This window comes from Diadema setosum, chromosome 16 (genome assembly GCF_964275005.1).
Source record: "Diadema setosum chromosome 16, eeDiaSeto1, whole genome shotgun sequence".
Lineage (NCBI taxonomy): Eukaryota > Metazoa > Echinodermata > Echinoidea > Diadematoida > Diadematidae > Diadema > Diadema setosum.
Window position 1 is genome coordinate 11,967,274 of NC_092700.1, and position 26,030 is coordinate 11,993,303.

The following is a 26,030-nucleotide window of genomic DNA, read 5'->3' on the forward strand; positions in this document are numbered from 1 at the left end:
CACAACACGTTACTTGGACTTTTAACTTTAGATATCAATAGTCTTCATCTTTCTAGTGGCAGAAATCTGTTCACTTTTATTCTTTTTGTGAATAGCAATATTTCTTATCTCTATAATCATTTCAAAAAGCCAATGTCAACATCAACATTACAAAAAGTTTATACATTTACCTGCAGATGATGAAAGTTTGTTCTTTTTCTTATCCTCTCTCTGACTCATTCTTTCTCAATCTATCATTCTCTTTCTTGCATGCATTTATCATGACTTCATCACAGGATGTTCCATTAGACTAGTAACCATGGCAACTGTCTCTTTCTTGAGCATCAATGAAATGTCATTGGTCATGAATTTCCTGACAAAAACCCTGAGTCAGACTCCAGACTGCTCCAGACTTTGATTTTATTGTTTCGTGTTTTTTGTTGTTGTTTTTTTTCCAGAGATATGTATACTTTCGACTTTATGCACATTTGTAATCGACACTGTAATTAACGATGATCATGCTATTATACTTTCAGATAACATATGGAAGATAATTAAGTGATATTTCCTTTGTATTCTAATGTGATAAGCTGATGAGTTGGAAGGTGAAGAAGAAAAAGAAGAAATGGATCAAAACAAGATGTGCAATACTGTGTATTTGTGTTTTTTTTGTGTGTGATTTCAGCATTGCTATGATACCAAGTACATCTGTATTAGACAAATGAGGCTTTGCTAGACACATTTTGCTTTAATGCCTTGCAACTTTTGCATTGACATGATCACTAAACACATATTTTTAGCCTGTAAAGTTAAATATTTTTACAGAATTGTCAGTTTGCTGAGGGTTTTATTTTTTATGATATGGGTACTGCCGTAACAGAGACTCCAACCCAAAGCACCTTCTGATCTGGATATTCTCCCGCCTGAAACCCCTAGCAAACGGGAGACTCCAAGTTGATGTGTGCGAAGTTCCTAGGGTTCTAGGGCTCTCTGGTGCTATCTAAGGCTTATTTTTTTCAACATACAATAGCAATAAGTAACAAATCCTTTCCAACGGGAGACACAGAGCCAGGGCGGGAGAAATTAAATCTCAAACGGGAGAACGGGAGATTTTGCAAAAATGGGTTTTCGGCGGGAGATCTCCCGTCGATAACGGGAGAGTTGGAGTCTCTGCCATAATATACTTATACCAATATACCTCATCCATTGGTATGCTAATTCATTGTCTGTTAGAAACTAATTAAACCTGTACAAATTATGCAGAGTTCTCAAAATCAAGAAGGAAAATAGCTAATGCAGTGAAAATGCTGTCCCTTTCTAAAACTTCAGCAGATTGACATTAATTGTTTTCCAGTTTGTGTGTGTGTGTGTGTGTGTGTCTGTCTGTCTGTCTGTATAACATGTGTGCATCCATATATATTAATTTTGTGTGTGTATGATTGTGTTTGTGTTTTGTTGCTATATTACAACCCTGAAGGACAATTTTCCCAAACAAAAGGCTGAACAATAATTATAAAATCTGGACTACAGGGAAAATCAGTAAACCCTACAGACTTTCACATTGCTGAGTTCGGTTCTGACCATTCTAATCTCAGTAAGTACACGGTAAAGCCTCGTCATAAGTCTTGTTCACACTTCCAAAATTCAGTAGCTGTGTAGTAAACACTGAGTTTCAAAAAGCTTCTTGATCCTATCACTGGAACATCGCTGCTCTCCATACTAACTATAATTCCGTTATCCCTCGTCTGTAGTGTTGATTTGTAACATTGTGTGAATTTGGATCGCCTGCTCATGTGGATTCATCTCTTAACTCTTAACCTTCTTTCATCTTGAAGATTCTTGGGAGCTCTAGGGGTTACTAGAAGTCCATGATATGTTTTCTTTCTTCACATGTGGGATTCATGCACATTTCGCACACATTAAGCACGCATGGTCATTATTTCTTTTTTTATTTCTCTATGCGATCTATTTTCGAAACTCCCTTTCTCTTTTTTTCTCCTTGATGGGATGGGGGCATGATTGTTGTAGGGTCCTATTTACATCACACTTATTTATCTATATTTGACTTGATTTTGATTTTATTTCTGAATTTCTTTTTCATACGTACATAAATGAAATATAAAGTCTACTGAATGAACTAATTGAGCACAGTATAATTTGAATCTGAGGTTAAAACAGATAAATTATTAATTCAAATATCCAACATCATACTTGCCAACTAATAAGATTTTATCAGATTCAGTAAGATTTTTTACATTAAAAATAACAAAATAAGATTTTCTGTCAGAGAAATAAGATTTTAAAAAAATATTTAGATATACCTTTCATGTGTATTTTCTGAAGATTTGACTGAAAGTAAGATTTTGAACTTCAGTTTGCATATAAAATAAGATTTTTGCAATCCACGAGTAAGATATTTCATCTTGAAATGTTGGCAGGTATGCAACATTTGTAAAATGAAAACAAACAGACATTATTTCATGCATATATTTATGCAAACGTAGGTTTCCGTATATATGTAGTTCAAAGACAAATTAAGCAACTCTTGATGTAACAGAAACACAGCAGGACATCATCATCATAAGCAATTAAGTGTTTGATGAGGACAATGGCCTCAGAAATTATTGTCTAAACAATACAACATTGTAAGAATATGATACTAGTATACAAATCACCACTCACTCAGTGTCGATAAAGAGAGAGGGAGGGAAGATTGAAGGGAAAAAAAGAAAAAAGTGTATGTGGTGCATTGCGCAAAATGTGGAATGAGTTGTGAATCTAATGTTCATGTTTGTTGTGTACGTTCAGTTCGGAGCCCTTGCTTTCACTATAGAAGTGAAAAAAAAAACCAAATAGCAACATGCTCTAATATTTGGACAAGTATTGAGTAAACATCATAATATCTGTCTTTTGAATAGATTAATAGATCTACATTGTTTAAGGTTACCAGGTAAAAAATTCCAAACATCAAGACCATGATGTGTAAGGATTTTTGTGCTAAAACAAGAGGGGAAAGTGCGAGAAAATTTGAGAGAAATTGGACAAACCTAGTCGTCGGGTTCCTAACGACGCGTCGTTAGGACCATTATATAATAATCCTCAATCTGCGGCTCGCAGAGACGAGCAGGGCGGAAAAGAGGTCGAGCGCCCTCACTAGTCGCGAGCATGGCGAAACGCTTGGTGGAGGAGCGAACACTCACTCTTTGTCTCTCGTATAGCTATATGTAGCTGGTCAATTGCGACGGTCGAGGAGCTCGACGTCGAGATACAGACCAGATTCAAGCATAACTTCTACCCAGAACATGCGGCCAACCAATCCAGATAATAAGAATTCATTGTCTTGTAGTGATGTTCACTTATTGTTTTCGAAGATATCGCCATGACGTTTGATTGTTTGGTTCCGCTACCTTCCTTTGGAAAGGTTGCATCGCCAGGCAAGGCAACGTTATAATTTTAATCTCCAATTTCCTTATTTATGTAGGAAACCAAAGCCTCTCATGCGGTGTTATTTGATCATGAAAATGAACTTCAAAATGAACTTCAAAAAAGGAATCAGGAGGTTATAACTAATTGAAATATAGCAGTCAGATTTAATGGGCAGAATTACAAATACACTGTAGTGGACAACTCGCCCTAGGCCTGTTGTGTTTTACACAAAATCTTAATATGTGTTTTACGACTTTCCTATTGAGTGGGATAATCTCTTGGGTAAAGTGACAGCATGCAGAAATGTATGTGCAGGTTTTCTGAATTTGGACAATGAGAAAATTGAGTGGGTAGAGTTGTCAAATTTGACCAGCGCCCTCTTTAAAAAATGAAACAACTCGTTACAGGAGGGCAGATATTTCATCATTGTCCTATTTTGTAAATGATTTCACCGATACCTATAAACTTTCCAAACCCTATCATGAAAGTAACTCTAATTCCAACAGTTCTTGGTTTCTTGTAACACTGTAGCCATTTCCCGAATTCTTTATTCTGAGTCGTTTGTTGCGTATTTGTTTAACTGCGATAACAGTTCGTTGTTAGTGTAATTGTATGACACAGTGCGTTGAAATAAACAGGCCAATAACTAACGGGGGGGGGGGGTGTTTAGGGGGTTCGAAAAAATCCCTGACCCCCACCTCAGCTGGCGACCAAGTTCTGCTTGAACGAAATAAAGAAAAGAAAGAAGTGAAAAATAAAGGTGAAAGCGTTTTTCCAAACTCCAAATAATGCAACGTCAAAGTGTGCTTTCTTTTTTAAATTCAAATCTGAAAGTAATAATCAAATTGATACAAGTAACCCTGATTTGTGGAGCCTCATCCACTCCGCTTCGTTGCTATTTATGGTTGAGAGTCTTAAATCGGAGTGAATGGCTAAGCTACATAATACATGAGAGCCAGTATGACCCAAACTCAACCATGGTCGTACGCAATTGGGACTCGGGTTTTCAACCTCCCTTTCTTTACACTTCGATGTTGGGTTTTCAAGTAATATGATCAGTAAGTAATATTTCTTAATTACATTTCTCGTTATCCTGTTGTAAGAATACTCATGATAAAGTCATTATCGTCATCTACATAATCTGTCACCACTCTATTCGCTATCCACATCCATAGACTAAATGCTTACGCAGTGAAAACGCACAAGCGGAACAAGAGGTGCCAGATAAACGGTGCACTCCCGTTAAAACCTGTATACGATTTACGATTTTATTTTCATATTTACTTTTTTTTCTGTTTTTATTGAAAATTTCCTAAATGTGTCACTAAAAGTGTGCACCAGATCGTTGAATTTCAATTTTTAAAATGCAGAGCTCTCCCATGTGAGAGGGGGTATCCTTATGAGGAATTTAATGAAATACGGTTAGCTCGTTATTCCGAGGGCTCGTTATTCGAAGTTTGGTTCCTAGCAACCCGATCACGAAATTAAGTTCGTAATTCCGAAGGTTCATGAGAACGCACCTTCTCATGTTCAGATTAATGAACCCTCGGAATAACGAACCTTATTTCATTTCATTTTTGGATTAACGTACCCTCGGAATAACGAGCCTTTATTTCAGTTTCGAAATGACGAACCTTCGAAACAGCGAACCTTCGGAATAACGCCACGAATGTTTGGATAAACGAACCCTATTTCATCTTCGGATTAGCGAACATCTAGGAATATAGGAAGTTTTGTGTTTCGGAATAACGAACCTTCGGGATGATGGACATCACCCGACCGGGCATCGAAGACAGCGAATGTAAAATATGCGAGAAATCGTAAATATTTCACAACGTAATAAACATCCGGTGATTTTACAACAATCTTGTTTCACAGCATTCAGACTCATTTAGGATACACTTAACTCGAACATTATTGTTGATAATAACAATTGCATTCCCATTTTGTTTATTACATACCTATTTCCACCGTATATCAACGTGAAATTGTCTTGCTTTATTCGAGTCGAATTGAAATGTAATAACTTAACCATGCAACACAACAGACAAAAACACTGCAATTTGACTTCCTTGCAAGAATTAAAGCTTACCGTCTATTTATTCTGGAAAATGTCAGGAACACATTCATGATTATTATATACAATACTGTTCGCAATTCACTACGTCAACTTTATCGCAGTAGTAATCAGGACTTGTCATTCATTAACCCGTTGAGGACGGACTGATTTTGCCGTAACACACATTTCCCATAGACACCTGCCCGAGTATACTCAGGACTAGTCTTCAGTGGGCTGAGGCATCATTTCGCATTGGAACATCAACAAGTTATAGTGACTATCAATGATACGCATTGTGTATCATTCATCTCGACAAGATGACAATTATTTTCTTAAGAAATTAAAATGTCAAATTAGTGAAGGCGTGCAATAACATCATGCAATGCACCTCTTGTGTCTAATGTCAATCAAATGATACGTTGATATCTTATATGGTTCTTAGTAAACCACAAAATATCTCAGTTAATCCCCACCCCTTCCCCCCCCCCAAAAAAAAACAACAACAAACAAACAAACAAACAAACAAACAAATAAAAACAAAAATGTCATCATGGTGTGGAGCTGTCTTCATTCTACATCAAGTACTTCAGCAATTTTCATAGTTTACCATCAATATTTCTGTTGCAATGAGCTTCAACATTATCTTTAACATAATGCCATTATCATTGTTTCTGCAGCGATAGAATACTATAGTAGAAGTCAATGTTTGTGGTGGTACCTGACAACAGAACCGTTTATCAGTTAATGCGACTACTGCACTAAATAGATGTTTTAATCGTGAGTATATTTTGTTTGAACATGTGCTCAATTTCTTGATTTCATAATTTGAAACCGAATTATTGTCTATCACTAATTATTTTGATGGCTAGTTCGAATGACGAGTTGAGCGTCGATGATGCCAAATCTACTGTTGCCAATCCGGTAACGGGAAGTAACCTCACCGATGAGGGCGTCCTGCGCATCGGGCAATTCCTGGTCATTGTCTAACTGAGCCAATCGAATCTCGAAGAGAACTCGAACAAGCGATCGGAAGGATCTGAAATTTGGAAAATTAGACACACAGCAGTCAATATTCACATCAGCGTTGCGATTGAGGGACGATGTTCTAGTTTTCTATTTTGAGGTCCAATTTTCCGCTGCAGTCTTGGGTTCTGATGAAATGATTTGTTTGATCCATAATTTGCAGCCACAAAAGCAGCCCGTAAAATACCTGGAATACTTTGAAGATAACAAGCAAATCTACCACGTCGTGGTACTGTTCCCCTTTTAACAATTTTGAATGCTACTTCGACACACACACACACACACACACACACACACACACACAAATAAAACTGTTTCTAAATGCAGAGAAAAAAGATTGGCTTTCATTCTACAAAATCCGGTAGGTATCTATTTTTTTACTTAATTTGTCGTTCGAAAAAAAAAGACAAGACGAACAGACATTATTATCATAAACATGTTCAACTGTTGCCTACACATGATATTAACCTTAAATACTACTGTAAAACAAAAAATCAAATTGAATGTTACGTCGTTGTTGGATGTTGTATCTTATATAATCTAATCGTTACTTTTCTGCCATTATTTTAAGTAAGTATACACTGTACTCTCAAATTGGAACGTGTCCAATATTTTACGAGTGTAGCAAAGAAAAAAAAAGAGGGGGAGGGGGGGTTAAAGGAGGGTGGACAAACAAAAGGAAGAGGAGGGTCCCCTTTTGACTTCATATTTTATGACTTACCCGAACTCGTAAATGATTACGCGATCCAGGAGATCGAAGTAGGGCGTGGTCTGGTAGAAGTCTTCAATCTGAAAATAACATCACCACGGGGATCATATCAGTACGTGATCTCAAGCATAATTGCTTCCGTCTTTGTGGCATATTTCATAATTAAAAATCACAGTCATAGTGAAGCATAAGAATCAATGTGGAGAGTTATGGTCAAGTATATTTTCAGACCAATTAGTTTGTGCTGCGAGAAGAATGGTTGTTTTATTACCTAATTATCACGTAACTCTATTCCATTTCTGAAAACCATGAAAGTTTGTCATTTCATTTTCATTGCACTGAGAGAACTCCGAGATTAAATTCAAGTCTTCGTGATGCCTAACCGGTACTTTCGGTATTCATTCATGACTATTATTCCTTTGTATAACATAAACAACTGAAATACAGATCCATTGTTGCTTGGGTTATATGACGCGGTTGTAGCTTTCCACATGTTATTCATGATTGGGTTATTTTGCTGACCAGTTGGCAATAATTCTTCCTTATAGATCTTGGGTGATTATATAGTTAAAGGAATGGTATAGTATTTGTTGACGTGAGGATTCAGTTTTTAACTCTTTGCGAGACACTTAGAAACCAATGTATGAAAGGCAATAGAGCATACAATTCTAAGAGGAATTTAAAGTTTATTTGATGAAAATTTGTTGCTTAAACGGCTGAGATATCCAAAAACAAAGTCAAACAAAACAATTTTGATAAAAGGTATAAGGTCCTTCCTTTTATTAGGATCGTTTTGTTTAGGATATCTCAGCCATCTTAAAACCAATTTTCATCAAATAAACTTTGAATTCCTCTTAGAACTATATGCTCTTCCATTATTTTCACAAGAGGTTTCTCATTATCTTGAAAAAAAAAAATTTCGTCAAAAAACCTGAAAACCTGAAAACTTGGAAACCTTGGAAACCTGAAGCCCCATCTCAACCTAAACTGTCCATCCCTTTAACATATAAAACAGGAGTATAGCATGCAGGATATAGTAACAGCTGATCGATCGCCGAATCAGATCCCCCACGGATTTCGGGGTTAGTCGGGTCGTTTGTCAGTGCACGCTTCCCCTATAAAGGAATATGGGACTGCATGTATATATAGATTGAATAAAAGTGAGGAAACTGCATGGGGAAAAGTCTTTTTGGGGTACGGTTAGTCCTGAACTGAGGATAGAACGAAATGATTTTGATTATCGACTATCATAATGATTCCATGAATCATGGTTGATGATGGATGAATGAGGCTTGACACGAGCCAAACACGTCTCACGTCACCGACATACGCGTTACTATTCACTTTTAGTGGCCTGAAATAACATAGTCGCAAGATGGAGAACTGTAGTACTAAAGGCTACCTATAAATAAGAAAATGTGTGAATTACTAAGACGAAAATTTCCGTCCTTTTTATTTATGCTAGATCTAATTATGTCACTATGAATGTCAATACCGAATCTCTAAATTGAGAGACATTGTGATAGATCTTGCGTTTTTGCAAGATTCTTGGAGATTTTTGTCATGGATGCTGAATTTGGTGAGGTCCAGTATAGACTTATGGATCTGCCAGCTCCAGTTAAAAGCTCTATAATATTGGGCTGAGACTGTCACAAAACTTTATAGCGTTATACAAAGTATACGCAGTGACTTGGAACTTTTGTGTTATGGAGTATAAATGACACAGTGATAGAGCCGATATGTTATATATAATGCTGATGGTGTTACAGAGTTAAAAGGGATAGTTTAGTATTAGCGGAGACGAGAATTTGGCTGTTAACTTTTTTTTTTTTCGACATACCAGGAAACCACCTATGAAATAGTATAGAGGATACCATTCCAGGAGAAATTCCAAAGTTTATTTGATGGGAATCGGTTTTGGTATGGCTGAGGCACCTAAAACAAAGTAAAACGAAGCGATCGTAATAAAAGCTGGGTCCCAACTTTTATTCGGATCGCTCTTTTTTGGATATCTCAGCCATTTCAAAACCAATTTTCATCAAATTAATAAACGCTGAATTCCTCGTAAAATCACATGCTCTTTCATATTTCATAAAAAGTTTCTCATTATCTCACAGAAAATGTCTCAAAAGGTCTCAACCGAAACTGTACAATCCCTTTAACCGTGTTATGGAGCTAACAGAGTTATGGAGCTTATACGGAGTTATGAAACTATAAATGCAGAATTACGAAAATGTTATCACTAGTCTTAAAGAGCTGACAGTGTCATCAAGCTTACCGCCTTAACGAAACTTTGTTCCAAGGACTTGTATGACGCGGACGTCGGATTACTCAGTTCTGCGGTGAAATTCTTCGTTGTCAGGAAATCTCCAAACAAGATTACTCCAGGATATGGGGTTGTTGCTATTTTCAAATAAACAAATATACCATCGCAATGATAGCAAACTGTCAGTATAAAATATGTATTATCTGTATAGAGGAAGATAGAAAGAAATCCGGTGCACCAACAAATACTCACACATCCATACATAAAACCCTCCTAAAATGATTATCAGAAGGGGATTCCGAACTAGTTTATACTAGAGTTATATTCTGACAGGAAAGAGTAAAAATCTTACAAGCACAGGAGTGAAAATTTGATCAAAATGGAAAAAAAAATAGAGAAGTTATAATCTGTGAATTAATAGCTACGACGATTTTCACGAAACAGTCAGTCAATACAAAATGATATGCCAATAGTGAGTTGGTTATATCATCACCTAAAACTTGTAATTATAGTTCGTACATATTTTTTTTTAATTAATTATGCCATATTCTTAAATCCTAATCTTATCTGGCTGATTTATTTATTTATTTATTTATCTATTATTATTATTTTTTTTTTTAGTTATGTAGCCATTGCAGGAATAACATGTTTTACACTTTGGAATAACAGAAGAATTCAATTTTCGTCGCTTTTTATAACCTTATATCGTTTTCAGATTAAACATGTAACTTTCGGAATAAATAAAATGTAACCATGTGGTCGGAGAAAAACGATTCTTTCATGACTTACTTACATGGTGTACGTTTCTCGGCGGAATAGATAGAATAAATCAAGGAATTGATTAGTTATTATAATTTTCATGATAACGGCACAGTATATTATGGTACACTGTCATGATTTATCCTTGAAATATTCTTCTTCTTTTTTTTTTTCATTCGTACGCGGACCATTATCATCAATCTCGTTTAACCGAAAGAATACTGCATAGCTGAGTATTTACTTTGCAATACTGTAGGACCGGCAGTGGGCGATGAGTTTTCCCCGCTTGAGGTAAACCACGTCTTGAGAGAGTTAAACTTCTCTTTAGCAGAGTTGAACTTCTCTTGAACGAAAGAAGTGAAGTGATCCCACGACCAGTGCGCCTGCGCGTCTTTCGTCATGGCGGAGAGAAGCAGGACGATCAGGAGACCTCTGAGAGCAGACGACATGTTGGGATGCTGCAGAATATCTGGGACCAATCATACCGGTATATCATGTACACCTGTCAATAAAATGAATCTGGCCGAACCCCCTTTCACTTTGCCCTATTAAAGACACTTCAATGTCATATCGGGGAACTTATTTAACAGTATCTACTTTATTTGAGGCTACACTTCAATGACAAGTTCAGTTTCGATTCAGATACATAATTTAGTTATTCCATCAGATTAATCACAAAATCATCAAGTGCAGTATCCCTTGTCATATTGAACAAATTTCATGTATTTTTAGAAATGGAATAAAAATCTATGTCATTGACTGACTCTTGGATTTAATCTATGAGATCATAAGGTCACGGGGAGTGAGTAGGTCTACCTTTGCCCACACATTGAAATGGAACTTTTCAAGAAAAACAAAGGGGGGAGGGGGTGGCTGATCTTATTTTCATGTGTGGTGTGACAACATCACCAAGGCACTTCCGTGCATTGTCTATGTACCAGCACAATGTGCCAAGTCTTCCAGAGCTGTACAAGGTGATACCCTTGTATTGGATTTCATAATAACATGTCACATCCTATATAAAAGGGCGAGTTCTACACAGATTGATATCTTGCAATAAAACACTTAATACTATATATATAGATGAAAATGTTGTGGTAAGACAAATGTCACGTTCATCATATAGACAATGTTATGACTTTGCACAATCTAGAGTATACAGTGAAGAAGTTGGTGAACCCTCTCTGTACCTATGAGAGAGTTAAGAACCATCTCTCTGTACTAACCTATAGAGGATTAAGAAGCATCGTCGGTGTCCTAATTTTGGTGACTTTTTTATTCCAGATATACTTAACCTCAAACTATATTTTGACCACAAATAATAATAATGATAATAATAATAATAATAATAATAATAATAATAATAATAATAATAATAATAATAAAATGTATATAATATAGATATTTGATATAAATAATTAAGATTATTTTAGTACGAAAGAAGGAAAATGCCCAGGTTGTGAAGGAATCGGTAATTATCTACTAAAAAACGTAATTTCAACAAAATAGATCCCTTCGTACAAAGTAGAAATTTATCGCTCACAACTGGACATGTGCCAAATAATATGAAGATTGCAAAAGTTATTCCTCTCCACAAGAAAGGGGAGAAGAATAGCAATAATCACCGGTTACAGTTCGTTATTCCGAAGGTTCTTTACTCCGAAGGTTCGTTATTCCGAAGCTTCCTAATTCCGAAGGTTCGTTAATCCGAAAATGTGATACGGTTTGTTATTCCGAAGGCTCATTAATCCGAAAATAGAATCAGGTTCGTTATTCCGAACGTTAGTTGATCCGAAAATGAAACAAAGCTTGTTATTCCGAAGGTCCGTTATGGACCTTATTTCATTTCGGATCAACGAACCTTCGGAATAGCGAACCCTATTTCATTTTCGGATGAACGAACCTTCGGAATAACGAACCCGATTTCATTTTCGGAGAAACGAGCCTCCGGAATAGCGAACCCTATTTCATTTTCGGATGAACGAACCTTCGCAATAACGAACCTTCGGAATAACGCCACAAATGTTCGGATTAACGAACCCCTTTTCATTTTCGGATTAACGAACCTCTAGGTATAGGGAATTTGTGTGTTTCGGATTAACGAACCTTCAGAATAACGAACCTTCGGAATAACGAACCTTCGGAATAACGAACAGCACCCTAATCACAGACCCATATCTTTATCAACTTCAATTTTTCGAATGTTTACAGAATAATAAGTATATACCCGAACTGTAAAATTAGCGTAACTGTAAGATTAGTGCTATATTTTCAAATTTCCAAACTGGATGTAGAGAAAATTCACAACACTACACACGTTACTTTCCTTTGTTGAGAAGGTTACCCAATCTGTCATGCATTCGAAACATTTTCACATGATACAACATGCGTTTTCCTGAACAGGATTTAAAAGAAATGAAAAAAAAAAATAATTGAATTGAATTTACTTGAATTGAACTGCATTATTCTCTTCAATTATAGCAAATAACAAGTTAAACTCCATCACCCATCCTTACAGGAAGATTTTGATTCATAAAATAGACAGACACTACAGTAGAAGGAGAAGAAGTATATGGGACATGAGATCAGAAGATATACTAGTTGTGAAGTTCATGAAACGTTCACTTGTTTTTCACAGAACAGTGATTTAAAACAATTTAATTTCAAGTGAAGATTTGAATTTAGCCAAACTTATTGATCGCATTTTAAAATATGAGTTTAACAATGATTTGGGTGTGGTTTGATGGGAAACTGGCAAGATGATGACAACATTATGTAATTTGCATCCTGGGAATTTGCCATGTTTTATAATGCATTTAAAAAAAATCCTTGTGATATGTGTTACATGTGTATATTAGGCAAAGTAGTACCCAAGCAACACAAAAGTATGCATAATCATTTAAGGAAACTAGAACAGGATCTCGGGGCGGATTTTATGACCGGATTTCGCGGTCATTTTAAACCGGAACGGTCCGTTTTCTCCAGTGAAACGTGTTGTCTCTGTATAATTTAGAACGCGATCATAGATTTATGTCTTGAAAAAGGATTACTGTATAGCATAAAGCCAAACCGGAAGTCGGGCAGGAAGTCAAATTTTAGTGGAGAACTTTCCCTCTGAATTCTCACTTCGAGTGGCCGACAAACACTTAGGGTCCACAAAAGCAGGATGAATGACTCGTATAGAAATGGTATATAGTCCGGTGTGTATCAATGTAACTATAAAGGGAGGTGATGTAACACAGGTCACTGCTGCAAAATATCATTTTGTACATGCGGTATACACCGGGTACACAGCAGATACTTGTACATGGTTCACCCTCAGGGCTGAATCCTTCACTGATCACGTGAAATGTAATGATGACGTAATGGTTTCATGACTCTCCCACTGAATCGTACCAAAATTTACTTTAAAAAACAAACCTGCTTCAATCGATAAATTAGCGATTACTACCTTTTTATGACTCATAGTGCTCAGTTGTTGTTTTTTTTTTTTTGGCAATTCTTCAACAATTCGACGGGGATCATACATTGAGTTTTCTACACCTGTACTCCCTGCACGATTGTCGATTTGCTGTTAAAGAAATAATTTGGCATGTGAAAAGACAACGAGTAGATATTAGATTATTTTTTGTAATATACATGTAACGACAACAAATGGAGCCGGGACTCGCTATGTTGGTTACGGGTGTTCTTTATTATTCGCAGGTTCTGATCATCAACTGAACCCAAACCCTGAAAGATGTAAACATTATGTACAAGGGATAATGAGTACATTGTATTGTCAATGAATACATGAATGAATGAAGTTCATTAATATAGCATACACAGTCTTATAGCTCAGATGTGTTCATTCTTAATCGTGATGCTGGGTTGCATCGTTGCATCTTATATATTATGTATCGACATTCATTAGCATAATTTCTGCAACTTGTAATTGGCACATAGTCATTGATTGACATTTGAACAATGAATGGTTAATTCTGATAGTTCACGCTATGCTCATTGAGTATTTGTTTCAACTACGTAATTATAGCAATGCCATTATAAGTACATATTTTCAGTTGCAAATCTCTAATTCGCATTAGGTTTCTCTATACAGTCCAAAGAGTTAACTTTATGTCAGAAGTTCTGATACAAACTCCGATGTGAAAGCGTTTATATTGGCTTAACTATAGCTCTACTGTTCTCTAACAGGTGTTTCCATGTGAAAGCTCCTAGGTCGTAAATGTGTCAAGAATGCTCTCTCACTGACCAGAGAGGATTGAATGACCTTAGGTCCGAAGTCCGTTCACTGGGTTAAAGTGAATTTGCTCTGTTTACTAGAATTTTGACGTCAATGTGTTTCTTGCTAGAACAGACTACCTTTCTACAATGTTCTTCAATTCATATCTCGCTAACTAACTTGAACAAGTAATCACATGCTAAATCAGAGTAATGCATCTAAAGCAGAATTATTGGCAAATGTAATTAACAGATACCACATATAAAGAATTTACATGATTGCAACTCAATCAGCAATAACAGATATTGATATCTCAGTGATCTCTCAAACAACTCAACATAATAAAGCAAGATTCAATTTGTTCAAAGAACCAACAGTATACATTCAATACCGGGCCTTATACCGTTAAACACTCCTATCATCTTCAATAGGCAAGATATGGAAATAGGGAAAGGAATTAGGAGGAAGAATGAAGAAGAAGGAGAAGAAGGGAGAGAGAGAGAGAGAGAGAGAGAGGGGGGGGGGTTCCTAGCCAGTACATACTCCAATATGACTAGAACGTTACATTCACGAGTGTTTACTCCACAATGTCGTCACACACACATTGTCACCAATCAAGATGTTGTGAAAGCAGCAATGAACATTATCTCCAAATTGTCAAGTCTATCTTTTAACCAGCTTTCTAACAAGTTCTTCCTATTTGTCAACTCAACTTAACTCAACGTCCACTCACATAATGTAGGAGCTTGATAACCGATAAACAATGTCATATCAACCAATCTGAGTCTGAGGCAGGTTTGAGCCATACATTTCAGAAGTCAGATATATATGAACGACAATGAAACCTCATGATGTGCCCATGCACATTCGCATCACTCTGTTCAACATAACAGAGGATCCCTATTTCAACTCTATTTGAAATAGCAACAATGTTATCACTGATCTATAGCGCAAGTAGCAGCTCATAGATAATCCTAACACTATCTGGACAACATACTAGACTCGAACTAGACTTCACAGTTTAAGCTTGACAAAGAAGATAACTTACCCCTGCCGGAGACAAAGATAGCTGACTCCCGATCACTCGCTCTGCTTCACAATATCTTGCTGTTTCTTCGTTGTCAAAGATTCCAATATGAAGTGAGGAGAGGAAAACTTCGCTATTTATTGGGTTTAGGACCCTTCCCAAAGATATATTTTAACTTTAAATTCCAATCCACCGACGCACAGTCCTACGTCACTTTTACTGCCACTTTGTTTGGGTGGAGGGCTATGTCTGGCTATGAGGTCATAGCTTGACCCAAGGAGGGCAGAGAGTGGACATTATGCCCAAATTTGGCAAGTAAAAGTGGAGAATGTGACCGGAAGGATTGGACTTCCTGAATGACGCAGGGTGACTCATTTTCCAGAAAATGTATTTTTATGTTACTTTTTGTTTTAATTTTTGATTCTTAGAAATCTTTCTTTCTCTTTGTTTTGACAAAAACCACAATGTTACATTCTCCCCTGCTTCATGTTGGCATCCCTGACAACATACCAATAAACATAATTATTTAATATCAATTAACTCAAATACTTAATTTCTACCCGAAAGTAGAGTAAGGAGTAGCAAGTGCGACTTGCTAACATCTGCGAGAATCTCCTCAGTGACGGTTGGTGGCGGCTTTCCCTGCAGCCTAGCCGAACGCCTCAGTGGTGGAGCTGACTCCGGTCCATTCTCTGGGTGCTCCCCTGCTTTTTCCAAAGCAGGGAGGTCGTCCTCCCTCATGATGACTGCTTCGCCGTCATCCGCCACAGGCACACGGTCGCTGTCGCCTTGTTGATTGTCGTTCCTGTCGTCACTGGTGCCGTCACGATCGTTCTCGCCTCCTTCATGCTGCACCTGTGTAGCGTCGACTGTCGTTTCTGGTCCCGCTGTCAATTTCACATGGACTACCATCGGGGTGCTGCCGTCGCTCTCCTGTTGTGGCACATCTGGACTTTTAGCTGGAGATGCCTCCGCCTCCGTTGGGACGTCAGGTGCAATGTCGGGGACAAGTTGCCGACTGTCCAGGATGTTACGGCGGTGTATAGCCTTTCCTTCGTGTGCCTTATCACCATGTAGGGGAGCCACAATGTAGACATTGCCTGTCAGGTCTGGTCTAGCGACAACCTTGTAGGGGATGTCGCTCCAAACATCTTGGATCTTGTTTCTTCCCAACACTCGGTTCCTAAGGAAGACTCTGGCTCCTATACGCAGGCCCTCATCAGTCGCTTTGGCGTTCGCCCGTGCCTGTCGTCGTAGAGCTTGCTTCTCCGTCATCTTAGCAGCAGAATTGAAAGCAGTCTGCAAACGGTGGTGGTGTGATGACAACCAGTCGTCTGTATCCTCATCTTGCTGCGTGGCTGCTCCTAACACATGGTCAATTGGTAATGTCGGCTCCCGACCATAGAAAAGATAGAAGGGCGAATACCCTGTGCTAGAGTGCGGTGTACAGTTGTAAGAATACACGATCTCTGGCAGGAATTCAGTCCACTTCTTCTTCTGCTGTGGTTGGAGAGTGCGAAGACGATCGTGGAGCGTGCGATTGAATCGCTCACACTGACCATTACCTTCTGGGTGATATGGTGTTGTCCTGGTTTTCTGGATACCATAGAGGGCACAGAGTTCTCGAATGAGGTGACTTTCGAAGTTCCTTCCTTGATCACTGTGGATCCTCTTTGGCACCCCGAATCGGACAAACCAGTGGTTGACAAGGAGCTTGGCCACAGTTGAGGCTTTCTGGTCCCGAGATGGTACAGCCTGGGTGAATTTAGTGAAGACGTCTGTCATCACCAGGACGCTCTCGATCTTCCCACTCGGCTCTAACGTGGTGAAGTCAATCGCCAGGATCTCGAGTGGCTTCTTGGAAATGAGCGCTCCCATTGTAGTCTTCACTCTGGGGTTACTGGACTTTGACAGCAGGCACCTTTGACAGTTTTCACAGTATTTCTTGACGTCATCAGCCATGGAGGGCCAGTAGCATCTTTGACGGGCAAGAGCAGTTGTCTTCTCCGAGGCTGGATGTCCAACTTGGTCATGGACAGCCTGAAGCACCTGTCCTTTCAAGGTCTCTGGAACGAACAACTGGTAACATTCTGAATCAGCAATCAGGACTTTGCGATAAAGGATGTCGTCTCTGAAGGTAAGGCGATCCCACTCACGGAGAATCTTTCGGACAGCTTTTGATTCGGCCATCAACTGCCGCTGTGAAGGTTGAACTTCTTTGGATTTGTAAGCCAAGACCTTAGAGAGAGTTGCGTCGCCATGTTGCATCCTTACAAGATCTTCCTTGGGGATGGACGGTAGGGTGAATGTTGAACCCACCTCTTTGTCAGGAACTTGATCATGGCACTGCAACTCTGCCACCTCTTCGATTGTCGTTCTCAGTGCAGCCGGCAAAATGGTGCCTCTTTCCGGGATCGTGGTCTCAGGGCAGCATTCCATCTCTTCCAGTCTCCCACGTTGACGTCCATGGTCAGTCTTCCGGCTGAGAGAATCAGCATTGGTGTTGATCCTCCCTGGCCTGTACTTTATCTGGAACTGGAATTGAGCTAGTTCTGCCTGCCAGCGCATCTCTGTGGCCCCCAGCTTTGCAGTAGAGTTGAGGTAACTAAGTGGATTATTGTCCGTGTACACCGTAAAGCTAGCTCCAATCAGGTAGTCCCTAAACTTTTCGGTTACGGCCCACTTCAATGCCAGCAACTCCAGCTTCATTGAGCTGTAGTTCTGCATGTTCCTCTCATTCGGCCTCAATGCTCTACTTGCATATGCAATGACCACCTTCTTACCATCCTTCTGCTGGGACAGCACAGCTCCCAGTCCAAGATGGCTGGCATCTATCTCCAGGATGAACGGCTCCCTGAAGTCTGGATACCCCAGTATTGGTGCTGACGTCAAATGATGCTTCATGTCCTCCATCGCCTTAGAGCAGTCCGCATTCCACGCCTCAGACAGTGGAGTCCTAGCCTTGGCCTCTGCAGTCCTCTTTGACGTTTTCTTCCTTGATGTTGACCCCAGTAGGGCATGCAGGGGTGCCGCCACTTCAGCATACTTTGGTACAAAGCGCCGGTAGTAACTGCATAAACCAAGGAATCCACGAAGCTCAGTCTCAGTTTGAGGGGTGTTCCACTCCTGTACTGCTCTGACCTTCTCTGGATCGGGTGATATTCCTCCTGCAGAAACTACATGGCCCAGGTAACGCAGCTCCTTCTTGAAGAGGTTGCATTTCTCTGGCTTTACCTTGAGATTGAAGTCCGCCAGTCTCCCTAGCACCATGTCAAGACGTTGAAGGGTCTCCTCAAACGTTGATCCGAACACGAGGATGTCGTCCATGTAGATGAGGACAGACTGGAAGTTCTGATCGCCGAATGCCAGGTCCATCAGCCGCATGAAGGTTGCAGGAGCATTGCAGAGTCCAAACGGCATTCGTAAGAACTCATACAAACCTCCTGTCCCCACTCGGAATGCTGTCTTCTCCCTGTCTTCTTTTGCCATGGGAACTTGGTGGAAGCCATGTGCCAAGTCTAGACTGCAGAAGTACTTAGCACCCTTCAGAGCATCCAGGGCTTCCTCGACGCGGGGGAGGGGATAGGCATCTCTATGAGTCTTGGCATTCAGGGACCTGTAGTCAATACAAAGTCGTAGCTTACCATCATGTTTCCGAACAAGAACCACTGCAGATGCATATGGACTCGATGATTTTTTGATGATGCCTTGCTTTAGGGACTTTTCAAGGTACTCCCTCACCTCGTTCCATTGATGTGGGGGAATCCTCCTGTGTGGTAGGCGTACAGGACGGTCGTCATCGAGGATGATCTTGTGCTCCACCTTGTCGCAGTACCCAATGTCCATGTCATCTCTGCTAAACCTGTCAAAGTGCTTCTGGATTAGCTTTTCAACTGCCTGAAGCTGCTCTGGGGACGTCTTGATCTCCTCGTCTACCTCCATCCTCTCCATCATCTCCTTGATATCTCCAGTCGAGGAGGGCGAACTGTATGCTTCCTCCAGACCAACAGTATGCTCTTCAGATGATGACTCTAGATTGCCTGGTGACAGCTCCAGCAGACCAACTGGCGTCCTAGGATGAAGATAGATGTCGCTGTTGCTGAAGTTTACCATCTGGACAGGAACTCTTCCCGAGGAGGGCACCCTTACGAGAGTAGGTAGGAGAACGAGTCCATTTGGTAGTGTTGAGGTATCCCTCTCCTCAACAACTGCGACACAAGGTTGTCCAGGCATATGCGTAGTGCAGTCTACCGCAATACTACACCTTGCTGGTAGAAGAATGGGCTTCTTTCCACCAGACCGAACTTGATAACGTTTTTCCGTAGTCGTTTGGGGTTTCTGGGCCATCACCTCTTCATACAGGGCAAGGACATGGACCCACGCAGTTCCCTCACTGGACTCTGCTAGTATCTGCTGAAACCGGCTCTCTGACGTGGACTTCAGTGCCTTGTTGACATCACGAAGGACGTTAGATCCGATGACAGCAGGAACAAGCTTCTTACGCTCGGCCATGGGCGGGTGAACAGGATCACGCACGACGAGGAAACCCATCTCCGGAAACCTCTTTCCCATGACCTCCAGTGACAACTCAACATAGCCGCGATAAGGAACTGCCAGACCTTGTGCACCTGTAATAGAGATGAATTCTGAAACGTCAACAATTTCTTCATGAGCGAGGTGCTCATTGAAGAAGGACTCTGTAATCGTAGACACCTGTGCACCAGTGTCCAGCAAACATCTGACGTCCTTCACCCCTCCAAGATCCACCGACACCTCCGGACAGCTTCCCACCGCCTTCTCGAAAACTGCTGAGCCATGACATTCCTTACCCACCGTTTGGCTCTCAACGGTGGGCCTTACTCTTTTGGCGCCCCAGCTGGGGTTTGCGACGCCGGTTGCTTGGTGATAGCTTGACCCTCATTGGCCTGATTCAAGTCTGCCATCCTCTTCTTGCACTGACGTTGAATGTGGCCAGTCTTCCCGCAGTAGTAACAGGTGATCCTTGGTCGGCTGGAACGTTCAGCAGTCAATGCCTCAATCTGACGTTGCTGCTTTTCCAGAAGGTCGCCCTGCCTCTTCAGGATATCCAGGATGCTTGCCTTTTCGCTCGTCGAGGTCTCCTGCAAGGTGGCTGCCTTAGGTTTCCTCGACAGCCCAAACCAATTTAGGGCACGGTCTCGGAGTTCAAAGAAGTCGAGGTCGGGAGACTCGGTGTTCAGTCGTCTGAGCTCTCGCCGCAACCCCTCATCACAAACAGTCTCCGCCAGCCGTCCCTTTAGAGTTTCCATCTTGCTGCCCTTGTAGGAGCTGTCCAGGAAGCATATGCGGTCATAGAGGGTCACCAGTTGGAGTGAGCATTCCAGCAGTCCCTCTGCTGGAGCCTGCTGGTAGCTGAAGAACTTCTGGAGTAGAACCGGAAGAGAGTCCCCACTCCCGAAGACCTTTTCCAGAGTAGCGAAGATCTCCTTCACGTCCTCGGCTACAGCATCACCACGACCAAGGATCTCCCTCCGGGCGTTCCCTCCTAGGTGATCACGGACGAAGCAGCCTGCTCTGAAGTACCCAAGTTCCGGACAGCAAGCTGGCTTTTCATGTCTATGATCCAGTCCTGGACGGTTGGATCTCCTGGTTTCACCGGTTTCCCTTTGAAGACTTCCAGCCGCCTTCCTTGTGTCAAGAAGATGGGCTGGATGCCGGTAGTTGTGCTTGCTGAGGCTTGGTCCTTGGTGTCATCCCGTTCTCCCTCAAGCTTGGCTTCCAGCTCCGCCACCTTCTCCTTCAGGGCGTCAATCTCCGATTTCTCCATTTTCTCCAGCAAAGGGGCAGGTAGGTGAACAGTGATCTGCGAATCCTGTCCGTGACGCCAATTTTTTGTAACGACAACAAATGGAGCCGGGACTCGCTATGTTGGTTACGGGTGTTCTTTATTATTCGCAGGTTCTGATCATCAACTGAACCCAAACCCTGAAAGATGTAAACATTATGTACAAGGGATAATGAGTACATTGTATTGTCAATGAATACATGAATGAATGAAGTTCATTAATATAGCATACACAGTCTTATAGCTCAGATGTGTTCATTCTTAATCGTGATGCTGGGTTGCATCGTTGCATCTTATATATTATGTATCGACATTCATTAGCATAATTTCTGCAACTTGTAATTGGCACATAGTCATTGATTGACATTTGAACAATGAATGGTTAATTCTGATAGTTCACGCTATGCTCATTGAGTATTTGTTTCAACTACGTAATTATAGCAATGCCATTATAAGTACATATTTTCAGTTGCAAATCTCTAATTCGCATTAGGTTTCTCTATACAGTCCAAAGAGTTAACTTTATGTCAGAAGTTCTGATACAAACTCCGATGTGAAAGCGTTTATATTGGCTTAACTATAGCTCTACTGTTCTCTAACAGGTGTTTCCATGTGAAAGCTCCTAGGTCGTAAATGTGTCAAGAATGCTCTCTCACTGACCAGAGAGGATTGAATGACCTTAGGTCCGAAGTCCGTTCACTGGGTTAAAGTGAATTTGCTCTGTTTACTAGAATTTTGACGTCAATGTGTTTCTTGCTAGAACAGACTACCTTTCTACAATGTTCTTCAATTCATATCTCGCTAACTAACTTGAACAAGTAATCACATGCTAAATCAGAGTAATGCATCTAAAGCAGAATTATTGGCAAATGTAATTAACAGATACCACATATAAAGAATTTACATGATTGCAACTCAATCAGCAATAACAGATATTGATATCTCAGTGATCTCTCAAACAACTCAACATAATAAAGCAAGATTCAATTTGTTCAAAGAACCAACAGTATACATTCAATACCGGGCCTTATACCGTTAAACACTCCTATCATCTTCAATAGGCAAGATATGGAAATAGGGAAAGGAATTAGGAGGAAGAATGAAGAAGAAGGAGAAGAAGGGAGAGAGAGAGAGAGAGAGAGAGGGGGGGGGGGGGTTCCTAGCCAGTACATACTCCAATATGACTAGAACGTTACATTCACGAGTGTTTACTCCACAATGTCGTCACACACACATTGTCACCAATCAAGATGTTGTGAAAGCAGCAATGAACATTATCTCCAAATTGTCAAGTCTATCTTTTAACCAGCTTTCTAACAAGTTCTTCCTATTTGTCAACTCAACTTAACTCAACGTCCACTCACATAATGTAGGAGCTTGATAACCGATAAACAATGTCATATCAACCAATCTGAGTCTGAGGCAGGTTTGAGCCATACATTTCAGAAGTCAGATATATATGAACGACAATGAAACCTCATGATGTGCCCATGCACATTCGCATCACTCTGTTCAACATAACAGAGGATCCCTATTTCAACTCTATTTGAAATAGCAACAATGTTATCACTGATCTATAGCGCAAGTAGCAGCTCATAGATAATCCTAACACTATCTGGACAACATACTAGACTCGAACTAGACTTCACAGTTTAAGCTTGACAAAGAAGATAACTTACCCCTGCCGGAGACAAAGATAGCTGACTCCCGATCACTCGCTCTGCTTCACAATATCTTGCTGTTTCTTCGTTGTCAAAGATTCCAATATGAAGTGAGGAGAGGAAAACTTCGCTATTTATTGGGTTTAGGACCCTTCCCAAAGATATATTTTAACTTTAAATTCCAATCCACCGACGCACAGTCCTACGTCACTTTTACTGCCACTTTGTTTGGGTGGAGGGCTATGTCTGGCTATGAGGTCATAGCTTGACCCAAGGAGGGCAGAGAGTGGACATTATGCCCAAATTTGGCAAGTAAAAGTGGAGAATGTGACCGGAAGGATTGGACTTCCTGAATGACGCAGGGTGACTCATACCCCTTTCATAAACTCATACTCCTATTATCCGCATAAGAATAATGCGGACAATTCAATAAAAAATGCGTTCACAAACTCTGAAAATAATCCGCATTATTTTTACGAGCGCCCGTCCTGAAAAAGGCGGATAATCGTCATGGTGACTGCACACGTCCCTCCTGCGGGAAAGACAGGTGACGTTTGACCGCACCCCGGCAATTATCCGCATTATTTGGGTTTGCGTTCATAAACTCAAAATCTGGTCCCGACGCTGCTATTATGCGGATAATAGAAGGGTCGAAATAATGCGCATTATTCTATCCCCGCTCCGATTTTACGACCAAATGTTGCGGATATTATCCGCATTATTGAGTTTATGAAAGGGGTATCATTTTCCAGAAAATGTATTTTTATGTTACTTTTTGTTTTAATTTTTGATTCTTAGAAATCTTTCTTTCTCTTTGTTTTGACAAAAACCACAATGTTACATACAGTTACCTAATGAAGTCAGCTGAAGAATCCATAGTTCTTGCATTAATTGCTAACTGATGTCATTAAAATGTCTTATGGCCCCCATCTCACTAGACGGCGATTCCGCTACGATCATCAAAAATAGACAAAGCGCGGCGGATCGTGGCTTGACCACTTTAAATCTTCTCCATCGTATCTTGAGCGGTTCAGAAGCGCGGAGGATCGCCACCATCGCCATGGTCGACGACCTCGCTACGGAAGTTTTGAACATGTCCAAAACTTCCGTAGCGAGGTCGCGATCGATCGCCGTGGTTTTAGAGCGTATCACCTTCGCCTCACGAGCGCATTAAAAGCGCCACATTCGTAGCTTTGACGGGGTAGCATCGCGCAAAGCGTAACTCAAGCGCATCAAAAGCGGCTCCCATCGCCCATGAAAATTACCGCTTGTACAGTATTACGTAACAGGAACCATCCATAAACGATAGAAAGTGATGCACAGACCAGGAAGGTGGACATGGAGAAAAACGTATAAAATTCATTTTTCCACGTACTCTCGGTACGAATCAACTCTGTTTATGGTATTGTTTGTTTGTCATATACCATTGCAAGACAATGAAAGTAATTAAGTTGTAAACTTTTCAAATATATCTTCATAAAATTGTTCCATTGTAGGATACGATTTGTAGTTTGCTCGTAAGCCGGTTCTTTAATATTTTACACGTTTTACCTTTTTAATTGAATGGATGACTTAACTATTAGTGCAATTTCATATCAGGTTTTAACTGGTGTGTTGTAAAATGCTAAGATGTAAGGGTAGAACCATATTCTGCATATCCATGTTAATTTGACAATGACATCTGCCTGAAGAAATTCAATCATGAAACACATTTTATACCCCGATCGCTTGAGATCGTAGCATGAGCCCGGCGTAAACGTATCACTGTCGCTCCGATCGTGTCACTGTTGTAGTATAGCGAGGTCTTGATAAGCGTACGAATATCGCAACACAGTCGGTTCGATCGCAGAAGCAGCGCGTCTCGTCGGCCTGGAAACGCGGCAACAACGTGGCAGAGTCGTATCATCATCGTGGCGCTATCGCCTACAGCGCAGGTTGAGCGTGGAGAAACCGTAGTGTAATCTCCTCGGTGGCCAAAAAATGAAGACGGACGGCGATCGCGCCACGCTTTGTTAAATCGTAACAGATCGCCATGGTCGCCATGGTCGCCTTCCTAGTGAGATGGGGGCCTTATTAAGTTCTTCTCATGTATATCATGCCTGGAGACAGGCCAGTGCCCATATATTCAAACTAAACAATATCTTGATCATTACATAATTCAGTTTTACTTACAAGTTCACCGAGAGCTGTGCATCTATCAGTTGTTGAGTTTATTTGTTAATGAATACCATAATTGGTTTATACATCCTCATATAAATCTGTCCTGTCTACTATACATTGATTCGGCGGCCACTGCATGTTTCAGTGCTAGTTGATCAAACACGGTCGGTCCCATACCAGTTTATTACACAGACAATAAAATATTAATTATGATATAAGCTGCTTTCCGTGACTTAACGAAAACTTTCGAAGTGATAGACAATGAATAAATAGATGAAAATGATCACATGTAATTCTATTGAATACTCTCGCCATTCTCTAACTCTCATTTTACAACTCGTGCACAACTCGAACGTTTGGAAGACGCAAAATCAAACTCACTATTTTTGGAATAGAAGCACGAAACCTCAAGGATCAGCTCTTGGCCCACTTCTCTTTTCTATCTTTCCTTGATATCAAGTGCACTTACCTTTACTTATCGAAGATACTAGCAAAGCCACTATCATCAAAAGGCTAATTTGCGTCTCGGTACAACGAAGCATCGGTTGCGATACAAATGATGTCTTCTCGTGGTGAACACGTTGCGTTATTCGTTTACAGAAAAAAAAAAAAAAGGAAGAACAAACACGTTCTTCCTGTTATTTTCTACCAGCGGTGGAAGTGGGATGGGCCAACAATGAACTGCAGTGCATTCTGGGTGGACCGGGGAGAGAGCTGCAAATGGAATTTGTTCGGGTGGGACCAAAGATTATAATATGTAAATGTACACAATCCTTTGGGGTGAGAGGGTCCGTGTGCGGATACATATTTGGGGAGCCTCTCAACATTAAATAGTGAAATTGCATATATGCATTATTCTAATTAATATTTTTGTATATGAGGGATATATGAAATAGACGCATTCTCGCCATAAAT

The 26,030-nt window shown here is 40.4% G+C and overlaps 1 protein-coding gene across 1 annotated transcript; it reads right to left on the minus strand.

Moving 5' to 3' along the window:
- Positions 1-5,951: 5,951 nt before the first annotated feature.
- Positions 5,952-25,682, minus strand: LOC140240057 (uncharacterized). Its single transcript, XM_072319866.1, has 5 exons — positions 25,585-25,682; positions 10,463-10,690; positions 9,475-9,599; positions 7,209-7,276; positions 5,952-6,500 (listed from the first exon to the last, which is right to left on the minus strand). Exons 1-5 carry the CDS (start codon positions 25,655-25,657, stop codon positions 6,314-6,316), a joined length of 681 nt encoding a protein of 226 aa, XP_072175967.1. The 5' UTR covers positions 25,658-25,682; the 3' UTR covers positions 5,952-6,313.
- Between the last annotated feature and the right edge of the window lie 348 nt (positions 25,683-26,030).